At 31.6% G+C, this 19143-nt stretch overlaps 1 protein-coding gene across 1 annotated transcript in view; it reads right to left on the bottom strand.

Moving 5' to 3' along the window:
• Nucleotides 1-19143, bottom strand: part of HCN1 (hyperpolarization activated cyclic nucleotide gated potassium channel 1) — a 655526-nt gene that overhangs the window by 232535 nt on the left and 403848 nt on the right. The window contains exon 3 of the mRNA XM_074203552.1: nucleotides 6901-7062. Within this exon, the coding sequence (XP_074059653.1) occupies nucleotides 6901-7062 (162 nt within the window). The remainder of the gene's footprint in view (nucleotides 1-6900; nucleotides 7063-19143) is intronic.

Below are 19143 nucleotides of genomic sequence, written 5' to 3'. Positions count from 1 at the left end.
ATTTTGATTTTTGACTCAGGCCCTTACTGGTTGTGTGACCTTGGCCAAGACATCTTACCTCCTTCAACCTTAGTTTCTTCACCTGTAAAATGGGAATTTATATAACATAAAGGTTGTTGCAATGATCAAATGCTATAAATTTATGCAACCTTCTTTTGCAAATCTTTGATTTCCATTTAAGTGTTGCTTATTATATCCCTACAGATGCATGGACAAAATATATATAATTAATTCATTTAAATATAGGATAAAAGATTGTAGAGGGGTATAATTCAACTCAATTCAACAATAGTAATTTATTAAGAATCTACTTAATGAAAGTCACTGCTAAAACATTGGGTATACAAAGACAAAAATGAATCTCTACCTGTTATATTAAATAGGAGTTTGCACTAAGAATGTACAAGATTTACAAAAATAAATATGTATAAAAGATCCTTAACAACTGAAGATGGTAGTAACTAGCAACAACCCTGGAAGGAAGTGGTACCAAGCTGAGTTGAGAAGCCAGATAGTAGTTTTGAAAGGAAGAACTATGAAAGCATTTTACTTCCAGCATGTGGTAGCTTTATGGGCATGCAAATGGGAAAGATATAAAATGTTAAGTTTATGAACAAAGTTAATTCATTAACTATGACATACATTGAATGAGGACCAACAAAATGAAATAAGTTTGTAAACAGAGGGTTTAAAGCCAGATTGTGTTCATATTGCTCAGAGGCTTTTTTCGGGCATGTCCAACTCTTCCTGACCCCATTTGTAGTTTTCTTGGCAAAGATACTGTTACCAACTCATTTGTAGAAGATCTTAAATGCCAAACGGAATCTGTGTGTGTGTGTGTGTGTGTGTGTGTGTGTGTGTGTGTGTGTGTGTGTGTGTGTGTGTGTTCCCTACAAGGAATATGGAATTCCTAAATTAGTTGTTGTTTTGGAGGCTGACTTGTGACATGATTACAACTATGCCTTAGGAAAATTATTATTGGAAAATATGAATGATAGATTGTAGAAGGGAGAAAGTAGAAGTAAGGAAGCCAATTAGAAAGTACAGAATGTACGAACTAGAAGAAATCTATAAAACTACATAATCCTATTTAAACAAGAAATCCTTCTACAGCCAAACAACTCTGGGTTGTAATGTGAAGAAATCCTTCTACAACCAAACAACTTTATGTTGTAAAGTCCAGTATGAAAAGCTCTAGAAACTGTAATACAGCCTGATTACCATGGAAGTTGTTCTTTATATTAAGCCTAAATGTATCTCTTTGCAAGTTTCCATTCTCTGTTTCTGGTTCTGTTTTAACATTTGCTACAGGAGAACAAACCTAATCCCTCTTCCATAAGGCAGCCCTTGAAGATACTTAAAGTAGCTCTAAATTTTCTCCCTTCCAAATTAATATCTTCAGTTCTTTCTAATAAGTAAATATTGGTCTGATGTTTAATCCTTTTATCATCCTGATTGCCCTTCCCCCAAAGGTTCAGGGGCTCATGAATTGAAAGCTAAAAGTAAAAAGGTAGATCCAATCTCCTAATTCTACATAAGAGATTATGTGACTTGGGCAAAATGTACCAGATTGTTAGGCATCAGAACCAGTAATTAAGCCATATCCTCTAACTTCACACCTCTTGTTCTTTCTAGTATATACTACCTACTGCCTTTCTTACAAAGTTAAACAAAAAGGAAGTTTTGCCAGAATGATCTAAATTGACTAAAAAAGATAGCCAGTAGCTAGCTTCAAAAGTGCCATACTATTTTCAATATTTAGTGAAAACCAATAACTAAAGCAAATTTTTTAGTCATGAGGGATAGAAGATATGACCCTACAACCTATGCTGAATGGGAACACAAGAGAGGTCTTTGAACAGTAAGAGAACATGTTACAATTCTATTGGGGAGATTATGAGTTCATGAAAAGTATACACAGACAGACAGTGTCACCCCTAGTTAACCTTTTCTTTAGTATTTCAAATAAAGTAAACTACTGAAAATTTGATTAAAGCTGGGATCAAAAATTAATGGTGTATCCACCATTTTGACTGAAAACGAAAATTGTGTGGTGGCTGGTAAAAAGGAATTTGAGCAAAGGATTTGACTTCTATCAAGATTGCTGGGAAAAGGAAACCTGGGGAGCCTAAAAATAGTGTAAATTTGTATTGAACATCCATAATAACTTCAAACTCAGGTAGAATTAATCACTGATTATTGACTAAAAATATGGCATGAATCAGGTCAAGTCTAAAATAAAAGAACTGAAAAACACTGATTTATGAGTAAGGGAAAGCAAAATTCTTTGAGATGAAAAGTTAGAATTCATCATTTTCTCTTTTTTTCTTATTGTTTTTTTTCAATATACTTCATGTTCAATTCAGGTTATAAATTTAGAATTGGAATTAGAGAACATGGAGCCTAACTCATTTTACAGATAAGCAAGCTGAGAGTCTAAGAATTTAAGTTATTTGTCTAAATTCATAGAAATAGTAAGTTTCAGGACTAGACAAGCCTCCTGTCTTTAAATACAGTGTTATTTCCATTTCAGCAAGCTTGTTATTATTAATTTTACTGATAATAGTACATATATATTTCTATTACACTCATATGTATTTAGTTTTTTATTTTCTGTATAAGTTGAAGATTTTTAAGACTTATCCAATAACTATGTTTAAAAAAAACATGTTTAAAAAACATGAATTATGATGCCTTCAATTACCTCCCACTGCTTGACATATTGCAGCTATATGGATGGCACCAGTGAAGATACTTAATCTCATTCAGACTCAGTATCCTCAACTGTAAAGAGGCATAATTGCTATAACAATTACCTCCCAGAGTTACTGTAAAGACTGAAAAGATAAAGTATGCACAGCAATTTCTAATCCTAAAAATAAGCTATGAAAATGTCACATAACTGAAAATTATGACTTTTAAGTTTTCCCATTTCAAACTATGATTATATTTTGATAATATGGAAACTATAACCATTGACAAACCTCAAACTGCATTTTATGATTATTCTTACTTTTAATTCTAATTAAATTTCTTGAAAAAGCTGGATTTTCATCTCCTTAGTTCCTTACTCTCTCCTCATTTTCTTTGAACTTCAGTTTAACAAAAGCTTGGGTGCGGTCTGTGTGTGTGTGTGTGTGTGTGTGTGTGTGTGTGTGTGTGTGTGTTTGTGTATGTATGGGTGTGTGGGTGTGTGGGGGTGTGTCTGTGCATGTATAAGGGCAGGAGGGAGGTGTACAATAGAAGTCAAACTAAATATTGCAGCTCTCAGGAGACAGTGCTGATATGGATAATAACTCATTCTCTAGTGACTATTTTTTCTAAAATGAAAGATCAATGTGGATAATGCTGACAGTCAAAGTATGTTAGCTCTAATATTAGTTATATCCTTTATCAGAAAGAATGAAGAAGGTCCAAACATAAGACAACACAGATGGATTGTATAAAATCTGGCTGTTTAACATACCCACACATTCACACACACTTTCATGGTTCTGTTTATGTATATTCTTTGAAATTCTTTCTTCCCAATAGCTATATGCAGATGTTTTGTTTTTTCTTCCTTCTGGAGTTTAGTAACATGTAGCCATTTCTCTCATTTTTCTTTAATTAAAATCCAACGGCTGCTGATACACTTTTTTATGTTGGTATAAATCTTTTTTGATCATGTAATTAGTATCAACTGTTACAGAATTATTATCCTGTTTACATAAGAGCTACTTATCTACTACTCCAGCAACATTAAAAAGTTTGTGTTTCTGTGGAAGTTAGTCACTCTTCTAAAAACAAAAGAATACCCATAGCTATATATTTACTTTCAATTCAAATTGGCAAGTAGTTGGCAACTACTATTTAGACCATGGCAATAACTAATGGAATACTGACAGTAACCAGTTTTTCTTTTTAAATACAATTGAATGAGAGTGAAAAAAAAACCTAGCTTTTTACACTTTTAATTCTAGTTGTTATTATAGTTGTTTTAAGGAGTACTTTTTTCCCATCAACTAACTAGCAACTTCGCTATTATGTTGATTAGTTATGTTGGTTGCTTAGATAGCTCAATAACAAAGTCAGCATTAGTTTTACTCCTCCATGTGGAGTTCAGTTACTTTCAATTGTTCCAAACTTCTCAAAGTTGGGCTAACCACCTTGTAAGTATTAAATTTATAGAGGATATTGGGTTAAATTATTAACCTAAAATTCTAACACTAAGATTACTTGTTCTTTGATTATTCTACCAATTGAATTAGAACACTAAGAGAGACCTAAAACAATCATTCTAGTTATACTGCATACAGACAGGGCTGAATTTATATTATTTCAGAAAAAAAATCCATGTCTTTAAACACTTTAGCAAAGAAGGGTACATAAACTCTACTTTCAACCACAAGAAATGGGGAAACAGAACACTTAAATTACAAATTATTTGACAGAAAACTCTAGTTGCTGATTCTCTATGGTAATTCTCAGGAGGACACTTTATAATCAATTATTATTCCTATTGATTCCTTCTTTATCAATTTCAGTTGGTATTAAATAATTTGTGCATCTATAATTTGCTGCTAAGATATTTTTGGTCTAATTTGTACATTGTTGCATTTGTTACATTTTATTATGACAAATTTAATGGAAAATATGTTGAAATTGTTTACTAATATTTGACCAAATTCACCCACTTCTTTCCTCCAACAAATTAGCATACATATAAAGCCACAGAGTTGCGTATATATAGATGGTATTCTTTCTTTGAAAAGATGACAAAAATATTTTATTCTTCCCTGGATTGAATTAAATTACCAAACATTTACAGAACAATTACAATATTCAAGATATTGAGCTAAATATTTGTCAAAGATTAAAATGAAGCACTGAGTGATCTTAAGCTACATATATTCCAGAGGAATTTATAAAGTGAATGTATTTGAAAAATTTATTCTAATTCTCCATTTTTCAAGGGTGTATTACTATATACCCAATATACAAAGTATCAACAAGGTCATTTAAATTCTATTTTTTCTGTTCCAAAAACAGGAACTTTTAAATATTAAATAGGTAGAAAGAAGATTTCAGCTTTAAAAGTATAATCTTTTCCCATATTTTACAATTAAATCTTCATAAATTAAGATTAAATTTCATTTCAAATGAAACTCTGGAGTAGATTCAATATCATATTTGACTAAATAAATGTCAAGTTTGCAATGACTTTAAGGATGACATTATTTCTGATATAGTTGACTGGACTAGTGATCTCATTAATATGTGGAACTTCTGATTGAAGAAACACCCTTTGCCAATGCAAGTATACAAATTCTCTGTAACTTCTTTTTTTAAAGATTTACTTAAGAGCACTGAGAGTTTAAGTAATTTGCCTAAGCTCACAGAACCAGGATGTGTCAGTGCACCTTAAACTCAGGTTTTTATCACTCAAAGGTAGATTATACTAACTATACCATATTTCACATTATGTAAGATTTCATTAAAATGAAGGTGTATTATTAAATGAAGAAGGCAGGCACATGACTGAGTAGAAAACAGTATTTTGAGGGAAAAGACCTGAATTCAGATCTCTCCACACACATCTTGTTAGCCTGGGCAAACCGCTGAACCTCATGTCACCTCATTTTTCTTACTGATAAACTGGAGATAGGATAGCATCTTGCTCCCTGAAGTATTACATCAATTAAATAAAAATGATATACAATATGATTTTCAAACCCTAAAGTACTATTATAAATATTAGATATTATTAATAATAAATAACAATTATAATACAATATTGCATCAAAATAGAGAGGGTCATTAAAGGAAAACAAGCCTAACATTCAGGTAGATACAAAATATAATAGCATATGAATCATATTTATTTTCAATGAATATTGAATACTATAATACATCCAAATATATTATTGTTAGAATACTCTCAAGCTATTGACATTTAAAATATTTTAATATATCATGAAATATATATATACACACATATATATATATATATATATATATGTTCAAATTTAGAAAAATTCCATGTTCAGACAAAAATATAGTCAACTTTCATTTTTACACTTTATATGATTTTAAAATGGAATAAATATATATTTAGATATTTTTAAAGGCTTACAAAAATAAAATGCCAGCAATTTGTCTTTATCTTGTGAAATGAATAGTCTCAAACCAATTTACTTGAAATAAAATTGTCTGATATACTATTTTAAGAAAATCAATATAAATGAAGGTTTTTGAAAAGAAGATATATATTTACTTTGCATTCAAGTCAAAATCATTTAGGCAAGTCTCATCTGCATTATTCAATTTTCTATAAAAATGAAAAATACATAAAAAACAAGTTTTAATACAAAGTAAAAAAGGATTTTATTTAGCAAAATCTACTGATTCATGTGTGCCCAGAAACCAAAATATATATTAACATTTGTACTGTTAGTGAAATTTCAGAATTTCATATATATGTATATATATTACTCAAGTAATTAATATTGTGATATTCTTTGAAAACTTAAACTTTTCATAAAATAAAAATCTGTTTAATTTAAAAAATCTCATATTTGTTTAAAAAATCTCATAATTGAGATTTGCTATCTAATAAACTATAGAATGTTTTTAAATTATAAAACATATTTCATTTTGAAATAGAATGTCCAGGTATATTGAAATCTGAAAATAAAGACAATCATATAGTTGTCTCCCAAGAACACTGATATGAAGAATAATTTAGAATAAAAGCAGTTTAAAATCAGATTCAAGATCAATATCTATAAAATAAAGATGTATTCTAAACATATTAATGAGGGAGAAAATATATTATTCTCAGTTAAATATCACCTTTTTTTCCCCCAAAGCTTTCAAATAAACATTTGGAAAATATAAATAAAAATGCACAATACTTACAACCATCCTATTTAGGGATACCCAGCAGTCAGATGGGAAATCCTGTAGTAATGGTACTAGAAACTGAAGACAGCCATCCCAATGGCAAAGGAGAAGCATCATTCCAATAAGATTAAATATCCTCACCACCGCACTGGCTAGATCATACGTCATATGGAAAATCTGTTGACCAAAGTTTAAAATCAATTCAAATAATCAGTCATTTTTGTTTAAGAATACTACCAATTACTGCTATTAAAGAATTTTTCTAAATATATTTTATTGATTTAATACAAAAAGTGTAAGTCCACCTAAAAGTATTTTATATAAATTGATTATTTTTTTCTCCACATTCAAGACAACATTGAATTCTCAACAACATAAAAGATATTGAATAAATAAATGGATTGTAGGGAAAATGTAAGGAAAAGTATTTTTGCAGTCATTTCATTTCCCAGAAATCTTTTACAAAAGGGCTACCAAAAATGATCAAAATTAACACATTTGGTTTATAACTTCTTTCTGTTTCTTCTCACTTCACTGAGTATGTAAAAATATATAATGGAAAAGCTCAAAGATAAAAAATAGGATGAAAAGGAGTGCATAAAATATGTAACAGAAAATCGTATCCTTTATAGAACACTTTTCTAATATATAACCTTAACATATCCTCAGAATAACTGAAGTGTTATGTTGGTGTCCATTGTATAATATTATGTCCATTGCATTGTTGAAAAAACTGAGACAGAGATAAGTGTTCAGGGTCAAATAGCTGGTGAATATCTGAGGTAGAATTTGAACTTGTTTTCCCAACTCCAACCTCTGCCCTCTATTGTGTCACCTAGCAACTGATGAGGTCCCTACCATCTCTATTCTGAGTTTCAGACCCCCCAGTCCTCTCTACTCTGAGTTAATTTAAATCAAACACTTGTGTTTTATCAAAACATGTTTTGAACAACTTGTATACAAGCCCTGTGCATCTTGAAACAAACATGTTTTTATCCTGCCTAATGCCTGCTCTGGGGTCCTTAGTCCAGGTACCCTCTAACCACATCCTTGTGTTCTGCCTGAAGCCTCCTCAAATGTCCTAAGTCTAAATGCCCCCCAGCTACATCCTTCCATGTGTCAAAAACATGTTTGTTTACCCCCACCTTATTTAAGGAGCCTGCCCCAAGCCTCATGGCTAGTGCTTCTCCAAGCCTAACTTACTGTGCTTCAGTGTCCAATCTGCCTTGAATACCTTGGGCTATTATCCCAATTTATCCTCCTTCGCCTCAGCAGCTTGCTATAAAGCTTTCCTTGACTGAGAGATAGTCTGAGTTCATGAAATCCTTTCCTCTGCCGGACCTCCTCATCACTAACCATATAATTAGCAAATCTACTGATACAAATAACTTCCTGTTGACTCACTGAATGATTTGAAATACTGATCTGGGTAATTGTTAAAGCTTAGATATAAATTCACCAAATAACTTTGTGAGCAGCCAGGTGGCACACTGAATAGAGCACTGGGCTTGAAGTCAAGACAGATTCATCTTCATGAGGTCAAATATGGTCTTAGATGCTTAATAGCTGTTGTGATCCTAAACAAGGCACTTAATTTTATTTGTCTTAGTTTCTGCATTTGCAAAAGACTAATGAAGGAAATGGCAAACCACTTTCTATTAAGAAAATCTCAAGTGGAGCAAGATAACCATAACTATTTTTTTCATAACTATAGGAATTTAAAATAGTGATTTAAGATTAACAAATAACTTTGCATGCCCAGTATCTTTTGAGCCACCCAACAGTTCTGTCAGACTCCTGTGATTATAATTTTTAGTTTGATGATTTGCAAACTTTGATTCAGAGAAGCTATAACTTGATCCCATTCTCTGCTAGTAAGCTTCTATTGAGGCAATAACACTGTCTTCTTTTTCATATATCAATAAGCATGACCTATGCAATACTTGGGTTAATTCCACACAATACAAAGATATTTACTAAAATATACCTTAGCAAATTAGAAAGATTAACACAACTTCCTAAACAATTTTATTTCCTTAAAATAATAAAAAAGTATGTAATCATGACATGTAAAGCATTTTATAAGCGTGATTTTCATAAGAAAAGAACTCTTTGTAACACAAATATAATTTATTACTTAGTTAAGACAAAAAGTCCAGAGAATAAGAAATCATTTAGATAAAACTTTGAACCTCATCATCTTAAAAGCAAGAGAGCATCATCATGTTTACTAAGCAATTATGTAGCTGACACCTTTAAGTATTACAAGATTCTTTAACTATCATATTTGAGCCTGCAAAGAAGTCTCCAAGGGAAGTCCTATAGCCATTATTATCAACAATTTATAGATACAAAAACTGAACTTTACAGAGGTTAAGTGAGTTGCACATGATTTGAATTCAAAGTATCTCCTACTTCCAGGTAGCTTTTGATCACTTTTTGTTTCTTTTTTATACAATAAACAGTGTTTCCTGTCAATGGAATTTTAGAGAATTCATCTTCATATACCAACATTATCCACCAAGACTAGAACCATTATTTTTCCTAGTGTATGTCAATAATGGGTCAAAAATAAGAGCAACCTCCAAAACTCTGGCCTGCTTTTAGACTGGGCATGGTGATCAAAAGTATCCCATGAATGAAAGGCATTCCCCTCTAGATTCCTATTCAATTGGCAAGAATGATAGTGTGATCATTGAATCAAAATTCAGAATATTAATCATTAAACCAATGATCCAAGACTTAAGAGGATCAAAGTTGTTTCTTCTCCTAAAACTTCCCTGGGGTGTTTTCTGAAATCGCATTTATTTTATTTAAAGTGTCACAAGCCACAGGTGCATAACTATATCCCAGAAATCATCCAAACACTAAGTCTTTGAGTAGCTTCAAGCTGGGGCTGCTTCTGTTTCCGAGAATTTCCTATCAGTCAACAAATCCACAAGTCAGCATTTAGCACTTAGTATTTAGTAGACCTGGAGAAACACTGGGGCTACAAATTCAAGGAATACAGTAATCTCTACTAACATTTACAATGCATGAGTTTTGGGATGGAAAGAGAGATAAAAGCCAGGCAGTTAAGGGATTTGAGTTAAACATGGAGTATCTATTTTATTGTTGTGAAGTCACTAGTGTTTTGAACAAGACTAAAACTGTAGATACTTAAGGAAAATCTCTTTGACCATAGTGTAGGACAGACTGGATGGAGGGAAATTTGAGGACAGAAGCTCAATTATAAAGTTATTGCAATAATGAAGCAGAGAATTGACAATGACTTAAACTAAGGAGGTACCTATATAGGTAGAGAAGGGTTTAAATAGAAGAGATGTTATAGATATAGAAAGAGTAATATTTGACACCTGATTATATATGCAGGGTATAGATAAAAAGTACTTCTCACCCAGACTTGGATTCCTGCATTTGTCTCAGCTTATTCCTTATTTCAACATAAGGGGAGATTTCCTGGTTGGATCCAAGACAGCACTCAAAGCTAACATGATCTCGGAGCTTTTTGCAGTGGTGCCACAACTTTAAATGAAGCCTCTACACAGATCTTAAACTACAGATCCCACTTAAAAAAAAGCAGGAAACAAGTTCTCAATTCAAGATATTGCAAAGGATCTTCACTAAAAATCTGTCTCTTCAGGGATAAAGGGAAAATATAACCCAGCATAGGTAAGACAGTGGGAAAGCCAGCGAGAACTCTTAGCCACAGCACAACTCAGGTCCTGGCTTAAAAAAGCAGCATGATAGCAGGCCAGCAGGGAGTATCCCAATTCCAGATAAAGTCCAATTCCTGGGAATGATGGGGCAACATACAGGACTGGGTTAGTAACAATTGACTGAACAGACAAAGCCTGGATAAAAAAGAGAATTAAAAAAAAACAAACATGCACAGGCAATGCCTGGGCTGCACCAGGCAACACCTTAGCAAGCAATAAGCTCGAGATCAGATCCCAATCCCAGCACAAAAAAAATCTCAGAACTAAACTCCCTGTACCCCAGAAGGAAGAGAGCTCAATGCTCAAAATGAACAAGAAAACAAAAAAAGCATTAACCATAGAAAATTACTATTCAGATAGGGATGATAAAAATGCCAATCAGAAGAAAGCATTAACAGATTATCTAGATTGGAAGTCTCACGGAAGTTAATGAATTGGCTTCAAATCCAAAACCTCATGGAAGAGCTTAAAAAAAATTAAAAAACAAAAAAGAGAAGAAAAAGAAAAATGGAAAAAAGAACTGAGAGCCTTGCAGAAGAATATGAAAAACTTACAGAAGAAATCACCTCCTTTAAAAGTAAAAAGGAGAATATTATTCATCAAAACATAAAATCTACCAACTGGAAAAGGAATCCAACTCATAAAAAGTAAAATTAATAAAATGTAAAAAGAAAACAACTTATTTAAAAACTAAAAATTAATCAAGTGGAAAATGAAAAACAAAAGCTAACTAAAAAAAAACTTTAGGGGGCGGCTAGGTGGCGTGGTGGATAAAGCACCTGCCTTGGAGTCAGGAGTACATGGGTTCAAATCAGGTCTTAGACACTTAATAATTACCTAGCTGTGTGGCCTTGGGCAAGCCACTTAACCCCATAGCCTTGCAAAAACCTTAAATAAATAAATAGATAAATAAATAAATAAATACCTTTAAAATTTGAATTGGATACATGGAAACTAATGACTCCATGAGACACCAAGATTTTTTAAACAAAACCAAAAAACTGAAAAAAATAAAAGAAAATATAAAATAGTTTTTTTTTTTGTGAAAAACAAACAACCTGGAAAATAGATATAGAAGATCTAATTCCTGAATTTTTGGTCTACTTGAAATTTCAATCAATAAAAGAACCTAGAAAATATCTTTCAGGAAATTATCATGGAAAATTGTCCAAATATCCTAGAACAAGAACACAAAATAGTCCTTGAAGGAATCCACAGAACATCTCCAGAAAGCGATCCCAGAATAAAAACTCCAAGGAATATTGTAGCCAAATAGCAGAATTCTTAACCATAGGAGAATAAAGGTACAAGCTGTCAAAAAGAGAAACAATTTAAATACCAGGGAAGCACAATCAATATTACACAGGATTTATCAGTTTCAACATTAAAGGACCGGAGGACCTGGAATATATTTAAAAGGGCAAAAGACCTTGGATTATTATCAAGAATTAACTACTTTGCAAAGTTCAGGATATTCTTTCAGAGGAAAAATTAATTTTCAGTGAAATAGAGGGCTTCCAAAATGCTCTGATAGAAAGACCAGAACTGTACAGAAAATTCAATCTTCAAATACTAGACTCAAAATATTCATAAACAGGTAAATGGAAAGATAAAAAAGTGCTAGTTAGGAACATTAAACAATATACATTCCTACAAGGGAAGATATTATTTGTAACTCTTGAGAATTGCATTTTTTCTTAGAGAAAAACACACACACATTAAAACTATTCTAAGAAAAAAAAATATATATATATATAGTTGTGAAGTTACTAGTGTTTTGAACAAGACTAAAATTGTATTATATATATATATATGTATATAAATGAGTCATGAAGTTATGTTGATTGTGAGGATTATTTTTAATACTGGCACAAAGGGAGTGAGAGCTTTTAGAGGATTGGTTCATAATTAAATCATGAAGTGATCTTGCTTTACCAGTTATTTTAGTTAAGGAAAGTAGTACAATAGGGAAGAGGGAAATAGTGTACTTAGAAGGGTTGGACATAAATAAGAAGGTAACATAAGGGAAACCACAGTATATTTAGAGTCCATGTGTACTGTGGGCAATGTAAATGGAGATTGCCAGAATTATTTTAATGATATTTGCTGGAACAAAACAAAACAAAACAAAAACACATCTCCTGAATGAAAAAGAATCATATTTAAGGATCCTGGTGGTTTTATAAATTTGTTTATAAAATAAAATTATATTTTTGAAGCAAGGGGGAAATGGACTCAAGTTTCTTCTAGATATAATTAGTGGTAGAAACAACTGTTCTAGAGTCAATTACTCTTATAATTGGAATTAATAAATATAAAACATTCTTAAATCAATTTTTGACCTACTGCATATATTGATTTGAGAATGATTTCTACTACTGCAATGGTAGAAACTACATAGATATTGCCTATGCTTCTAAATATAGTCACATGTAAATCATTAGTTAGACGTATTTTAAAGGTTAATAATTTTGGACTTTGTGACTTTTACTATTGCTTCCATAATACAGTCTTCACTTATTTAGAAGGTAGCTATGACACAGCAATGGAGCATGAAATACAAAATCAGAATGATCTAAATTTGAATCCTCTCTCAGATACTTGCTAATTGAATGAGTTTGGTCAAGTCATTAACTTCTTGTAGGCTCAATGTTTTATTTGTAAAATGAAGAAGTTGAATGTGATGAACTTAAGGTCCCTTTTAGCATCTAACTTATGATCCTCTCATTTCATTTAGCCTAAATTTTCATTGAAATCCAGCTGGTAAAATTATATGAGATCATTTTAATAAATTCAAAAGAAAATATGCCAAGAAAAAACTTTTCTTTTCCAATTTTGGAAATTAATAAAAAAGAACTACATTTCAAATTTATAATTATTTCTCAAGTGTTTGCTTTAAATATAAAAATAAAAGTTGATTTACCTAAGAAATTTCTATTAAAATAATTCTGATATAATTGTCCCTTATTTTGCTCTTTAATAAGAACATTCCTCCCTGTAAAATTAGCATCTTTGTACTACATATTGAAGATTAAAGTATTTTATCATTAATTAATAACATGTTTATAAAATACATATATATAAAAACTCAATATAATATATTTAAAATAAATTACTTAAATAAATTAATTAAATTAAAACTTACTGAAATGATTTTATATTTTCTAAAGTGATGAAACTATCAATATGCCAAAGATGGCATTAAGAGAACAAAATGAGGTACCATGACCTGAAAAATTTATGATTATTTAAATATCTTGTGGAACTACCCATGTGAAAATTTATATAAACTTTTAAGCATTTTAAGTAAATTCTGCCCCAACACCCCGTTAAGAAATGAATTAGCTTAATACACCATGTTTTAAAATGTTCTGATCAATCAGAGTGCCAGATGAAGGTCAATAACTTGATTTGGGGGAAAAATACAGGAAAAATAAGATTAAATAATGCAACTATTAATTAAATTACATGGAGCAATTTCTAGTCTTAGTTAGGAAAATGGTTAGATTTTTTTTCTAAAACCTAAAAAATTGATAAAATAATTTTGTTACAAAATAACTAAATCTCCCCTTAACATGGTCTTTTTCATTTTATTCATGTTTCATTAGATAGTGATTTTTCAAAAAGCAAGCTCTCATTTGACATAATAATTATAGTCAGCAATAAAAATTCTAAGCTGACATGTACACACTGCTTTGAAACTCCTCTTAAAAATTAGAGTGGGCTTCTAGAGTTTTAAGACAACATCTACTTAATGTGACATTTAAGCAGTTGACTGTATCTTATAACTTTACATAAAGAGTAAGAATTTGCTTTTCAAAAATCTATTTTGCAAATTATTTATTTTTTAAACTATAGATATGACAGAACTAGCTTGTTGTCAAGATGTACTAAAATACATTCCCCACCCACCACCACTGCACCACCATTAGTACTAGAGAACAAAGGCAATACAATTTTTGAATACATTGTAAATGAACACATGCATTATAAACACAAAGAAGTCAGTTAGCTGAAACCCTGCTGCAAGTCCTCATCAACTCATGGCCAGATCATAATAACCTTGCAGTTGATGTCACTGCCTCAGGTCTTTCCCTATTCCTGTCCATATTCTACAAATTGTATACCATACTTAATAAATTCTAGCATCTCCCTATTACTTCAGGATGATTCTGACTTTTAATAACCCTCAATCTTTTCAACATCCTTACTTTTCTCTCTCCTCTAAATACTCTATGATCCAGTAACATTGGTCATCTTCCACTTCCTTCCACAGGATACTCTTTCAACCTTGTATAATTTGGCCATTACTCATCCTTCAAAGGCTCTTTCCCCCCCTCACCTCTACCTCTATCTCTTGACTTTCATTAAGACTTAGCTCAAATTTTTAATTTTGTAGGAGGCTTTTAACATTTTGCTTCTATCCCTGACATCTCTCTAACCTTTTCTTTGAGAGTATTGTTAATCAGTCTTTTTTTGTTTTATTTTTGGTTTTAATTGTGTCCAAATTTGTAAACACATTTGGGATTTCCTTGACAAAGATACTGGAGTGATTTGTCTCTCTTCCTTCCCCAAATCATTTGACAGATGAGGAAATTGAGGCAAACGAGGCTAAGTGACTTTCACAGAGTAACACAGCTAGAAATGGTTGAAGCTGGATTTGAATTTAAGAAGATAAGTCTTCCTACCTCCAGGTCTGGCAGTCTCTTCCTTGAACCACCTGTTTCCCCTCACTTTTCAATTTTTAAAAAAAGATAGATAAGATACATTTTTTAACCTTTCTTGCAAGTTACCTTCACTATTAAAATGTGAGTTCTTTAATGGAAGCCATAATGGTTTTTTTTTAATTTCTTTGTACCCTCAGAGCTTATAATATTGTCTAGGAAAAAAAACTTAATAAATGTCTGTTGATTAACTATACTAATTTACATTTATTCAGGTATGATATTTTAAGGGCAAGGTTGCAATTTTGGTATTACTATCACTTTACCTCCTAGGACAAAGCTCAAGTTATCATCTGTAATGATAATGATTTTTTTAAATTAACTGACTTCTTGTTACACTCAAGGCACAATGTTAACAATACCAACAACTATTTTTATCATTTTTGTAAACCTGTAATTCCATCAATATAAGAAAGTCCTCCACTAATGGATATCTGTAGCTTAGAATGTACTAAATAAGAATTTTCCATATCAACCTTAGCACATAAAAAGGATGAAAATAGCTGACTGAAAAGCTATTTGCATTATATATCAGATATAAATTAAAACTATACAAGGGACACATTTCTAATTTCAACTGCCATTTTCTGATAGATAAGTGCTCTCCCTCTTTTCACGCATTCCACAACTATTCAATTTTCTTTTGTATTTTGTCTTCTCCCATTCAGATGTAAACTTTCTGAAAGTAGGGATGGTCTTTTTTGCTTTTATCTAAAGGAGGGAGGACCAAGGAATAAAACAGATTTTGTTACATATTGCACAAAGGTCAACTTCTTTCAATTCTATGTTACCAAATGTCCTGAAACTAACCCCAAAGCTTCTATTTATGAACCAGAACTAGGAAGAACAATTCTATATATGTTCCATGGCTCCTAAAGGCCAATTCAATTTCAATTATACTTGAAAATTGACTAAATTTTCCATAATCTTTGACTGAGAAATCCCACTGGTACAAAATAAAGGACAGAAGCAAAGGTCAAAAACTTAAGTACTCAAAAGGAGCTGTGAATGAATTGATTTAAATGTTCAATATTGTTTGTAATAGCAAAGAACTATTAAAGAAGTTGCATTTATTGAGAATGTGAAAAAACTTGGAATATAAATGAAATGCAATATTATTGTACATTAATAAATGATGGCTGAGGAATTTAAAAGAATGTAGGATTATTTAAATAAGTAAAGCCATGATAACTAAGCACACATTAGAAAAATGTAAATGAATAGATCACTAGAATGGGGGAGTAGAGTTTGATGAATGAGGGAATTACAAAAGTTCCAAAGAAGAAATAATGAAGCATGGTCTCAAGGCAAAGAAGCTGGGGGTTAATTGGACAGAACTTTAAATACATTGACAAAATAAGTCACTACAGTGAATGGTTTTGCTTAATTGTTGTTACTGTTTTCTTTATGAATACAAGGAAAAATTCAGTCTCAAATTGGGCTTCAGAAATGCCTCTGAAGGAAAGAAAAACGTCCACCAATAAAACATTTAAAATATATTAGGTTAGAAAGTTGATAGTTTATATTAAAAAAAGATTTAAAAAATTTAAAAGAGTAAGGTACTGTTTCGCACCACCATAGCCCCTGCTGCTAGGGAAGTTGAGGGCTAAAGGACTGCTTGAGTTTGATGATCTCTTAAGCCCTTCACTGTTTTATCATTTAGGAGTTTGTTTAATTTGTGAATGTGAATTTAAATTCTAATTCTGAAAGCTAAATGATCTTCTACAGTGATCACTCTGGATTTATTAAATAAATTGCTCATTCCTATGTTTTGTAATAAATTTCTGAACAAAATCAAGATCACTGGTAGGAAGAGCTATTTTATTTATGATTGTTATAGACCTGTGATTTCATCATTAGAAGGAAGCCCTTCACTGATAAACATTTGAAACTTAAGAGTTTACTACTGCTAAAACAATAAGAAGTTTAGTGACTTCCCCTAAGTGTCACAAGTCTACATCAGATCAGGGGCAGGATTTGAACTCGGGTCTTTCTGGCTAAGGTCTTTTGTCAATCCAAGGTATCACATTTCCTCTTAGTTAGCATGTATTAATCATTTGTTAAGCACATACTATATGCCATATATTTTGATAAGCATTAAGGACATAAAAGAGAAAAAAATTATTCCCTGCTTCCAAGGAGCTTCCAAAAATCCATAAATATAAATATATACAAAAATTAAAAGAACTGTTTTTTGTGGGGGATTATCACTTCTCCTTCCTCTTCCATATTTCATTTCTAAACTTAATGAGTATTCTACTGAGGAGTATTTCACCAAGTTATAATGTCAAGAAATATCAAGAGTTTAATTTTGACAAAACTTTTACTTGCAGGACAACTGCATTAAGTGTACACAATTAAAAACGATTTTATATTCAGTTCCACTCAACTTATATTTACTGAGCACTTGCAATATGACAGACAGTCTACTAGACCCTAGAAATAGAAAGACAAAGTGAAAACATACACTTCCTTCAAAAGTCGAATTTATATTCCACTGAAGGGGCAAGATATGCAACATAGATACATATATATGACATATACATTTCTCAAATATAGAGTATTTTCTTTTGACAAGAACTACCACCTGGAGAGGGACATCTTTCAAGGAAGCTAGTGCTTCTCCTAGGGAAAGGTATTCTGGGTGTGAAGTATATAGACTATGTGGAAGCATGAGACAAGAAATCTAATGATGTACAGAGGAAAGGCTAGTTCATTTTGAATAGAACACAAGAAAGCAAAAGGGGGTAGTAAATTAATAAGCTGGGAAAGTCAGGGTAAAGTCATATCATGAAGAGCTTTAAATATAAGGCCAAGGAATTGGAAATTGATATGAGGAAAAAATAAAAAAGACAGAAATTTCTGATTTAAGAGAGAGACATGCTCAGAACTGTGTTATCAGAATATCAGTTTGGAATCTGTGTAAAAGATTAAATAGAAAGGGAAAGCCTTAAAGGCATGAAAACCAATTAGAAAAGGATTGCAATCATCCCAGGAAGAGGAAATGAGGATCCGAATATATATGATGCCTGAGTAAATGAAAAGAAAGAAATAGATAGGAGATATATTGTGCAGGTGGAATCCACAGGACTCAAAAAATATTTGGACACAGGAAGAAATGGAGAGTTATGAGAAACATGCAGATTTACCAAAAACCTAATTAAGCCCTGTAGAGCTACCCAATCTATTTTTATTTTATGATAATACATATAATCTGATTCATGTAGTAAGTATATCCATGATAGCTTTCTGGCTTCCATTTAGTTCACTGAAGAGTTGAGTTAACATGAATGTTATTGTGAAAATTTAAGAGTTCCTGTTAACTTCCCAACATGCTCACTTCATTTCCAGGATAAGTTCACACAGTATGAAAATCAAGATTAATTTATACTCTATAAAAATGTTTCTGAAAACTGGTGCCATAAAAGCAGAAAGTCATATTGTCAGGGATTTTATTTTTCCCCAATTACATGGAAAAACAAATTTTAACATTCATTGTCTCAACTTTGAGTTCTGAATTTTTTCCCTTCTTCCCATTCTACTCTCTCCTTATTGAGAAAGAAAACTAATTAATATAGGTTAAAAATGTATAGTCATTAACATAATCATCATGTTGAAACTAAACCTAGCCCCTCTTCCCCCAAAGAGAAACTTCAAGGAAAATAAAGTGAAAAAAAACCTTATTCTTCAATTTGTATTCAGACACCATCAGCTCTGTCCTCTCTGTAGTTGAGAAAAGTTAAGTTTTTGAATCTGACTACTCCCTCCCACATTTTGTTCTCCCCTCTATCACTTTCTCCTTCTTTCTTCGATCC

Source organism: Macrotis lagotis, chromosome X (assembly GCF_037893015.1).
Source record: "Macrotis lagotis isolate mMagLag1 chromosome X, bilby.v1.9.chrom.fasta, whole genome shotgun sequence".
NCBI lineage: Eukaryota > Metazoa > Chordata > Mammalia > Peramelemorphia > Peramelidae > Macrotis > Macrotis lagotis.
The sequence above is the reverse complement of the archived record's forward strand: the minus strand, read 5'-3'. Positions and strand labels throughout refer to the sequence as shown.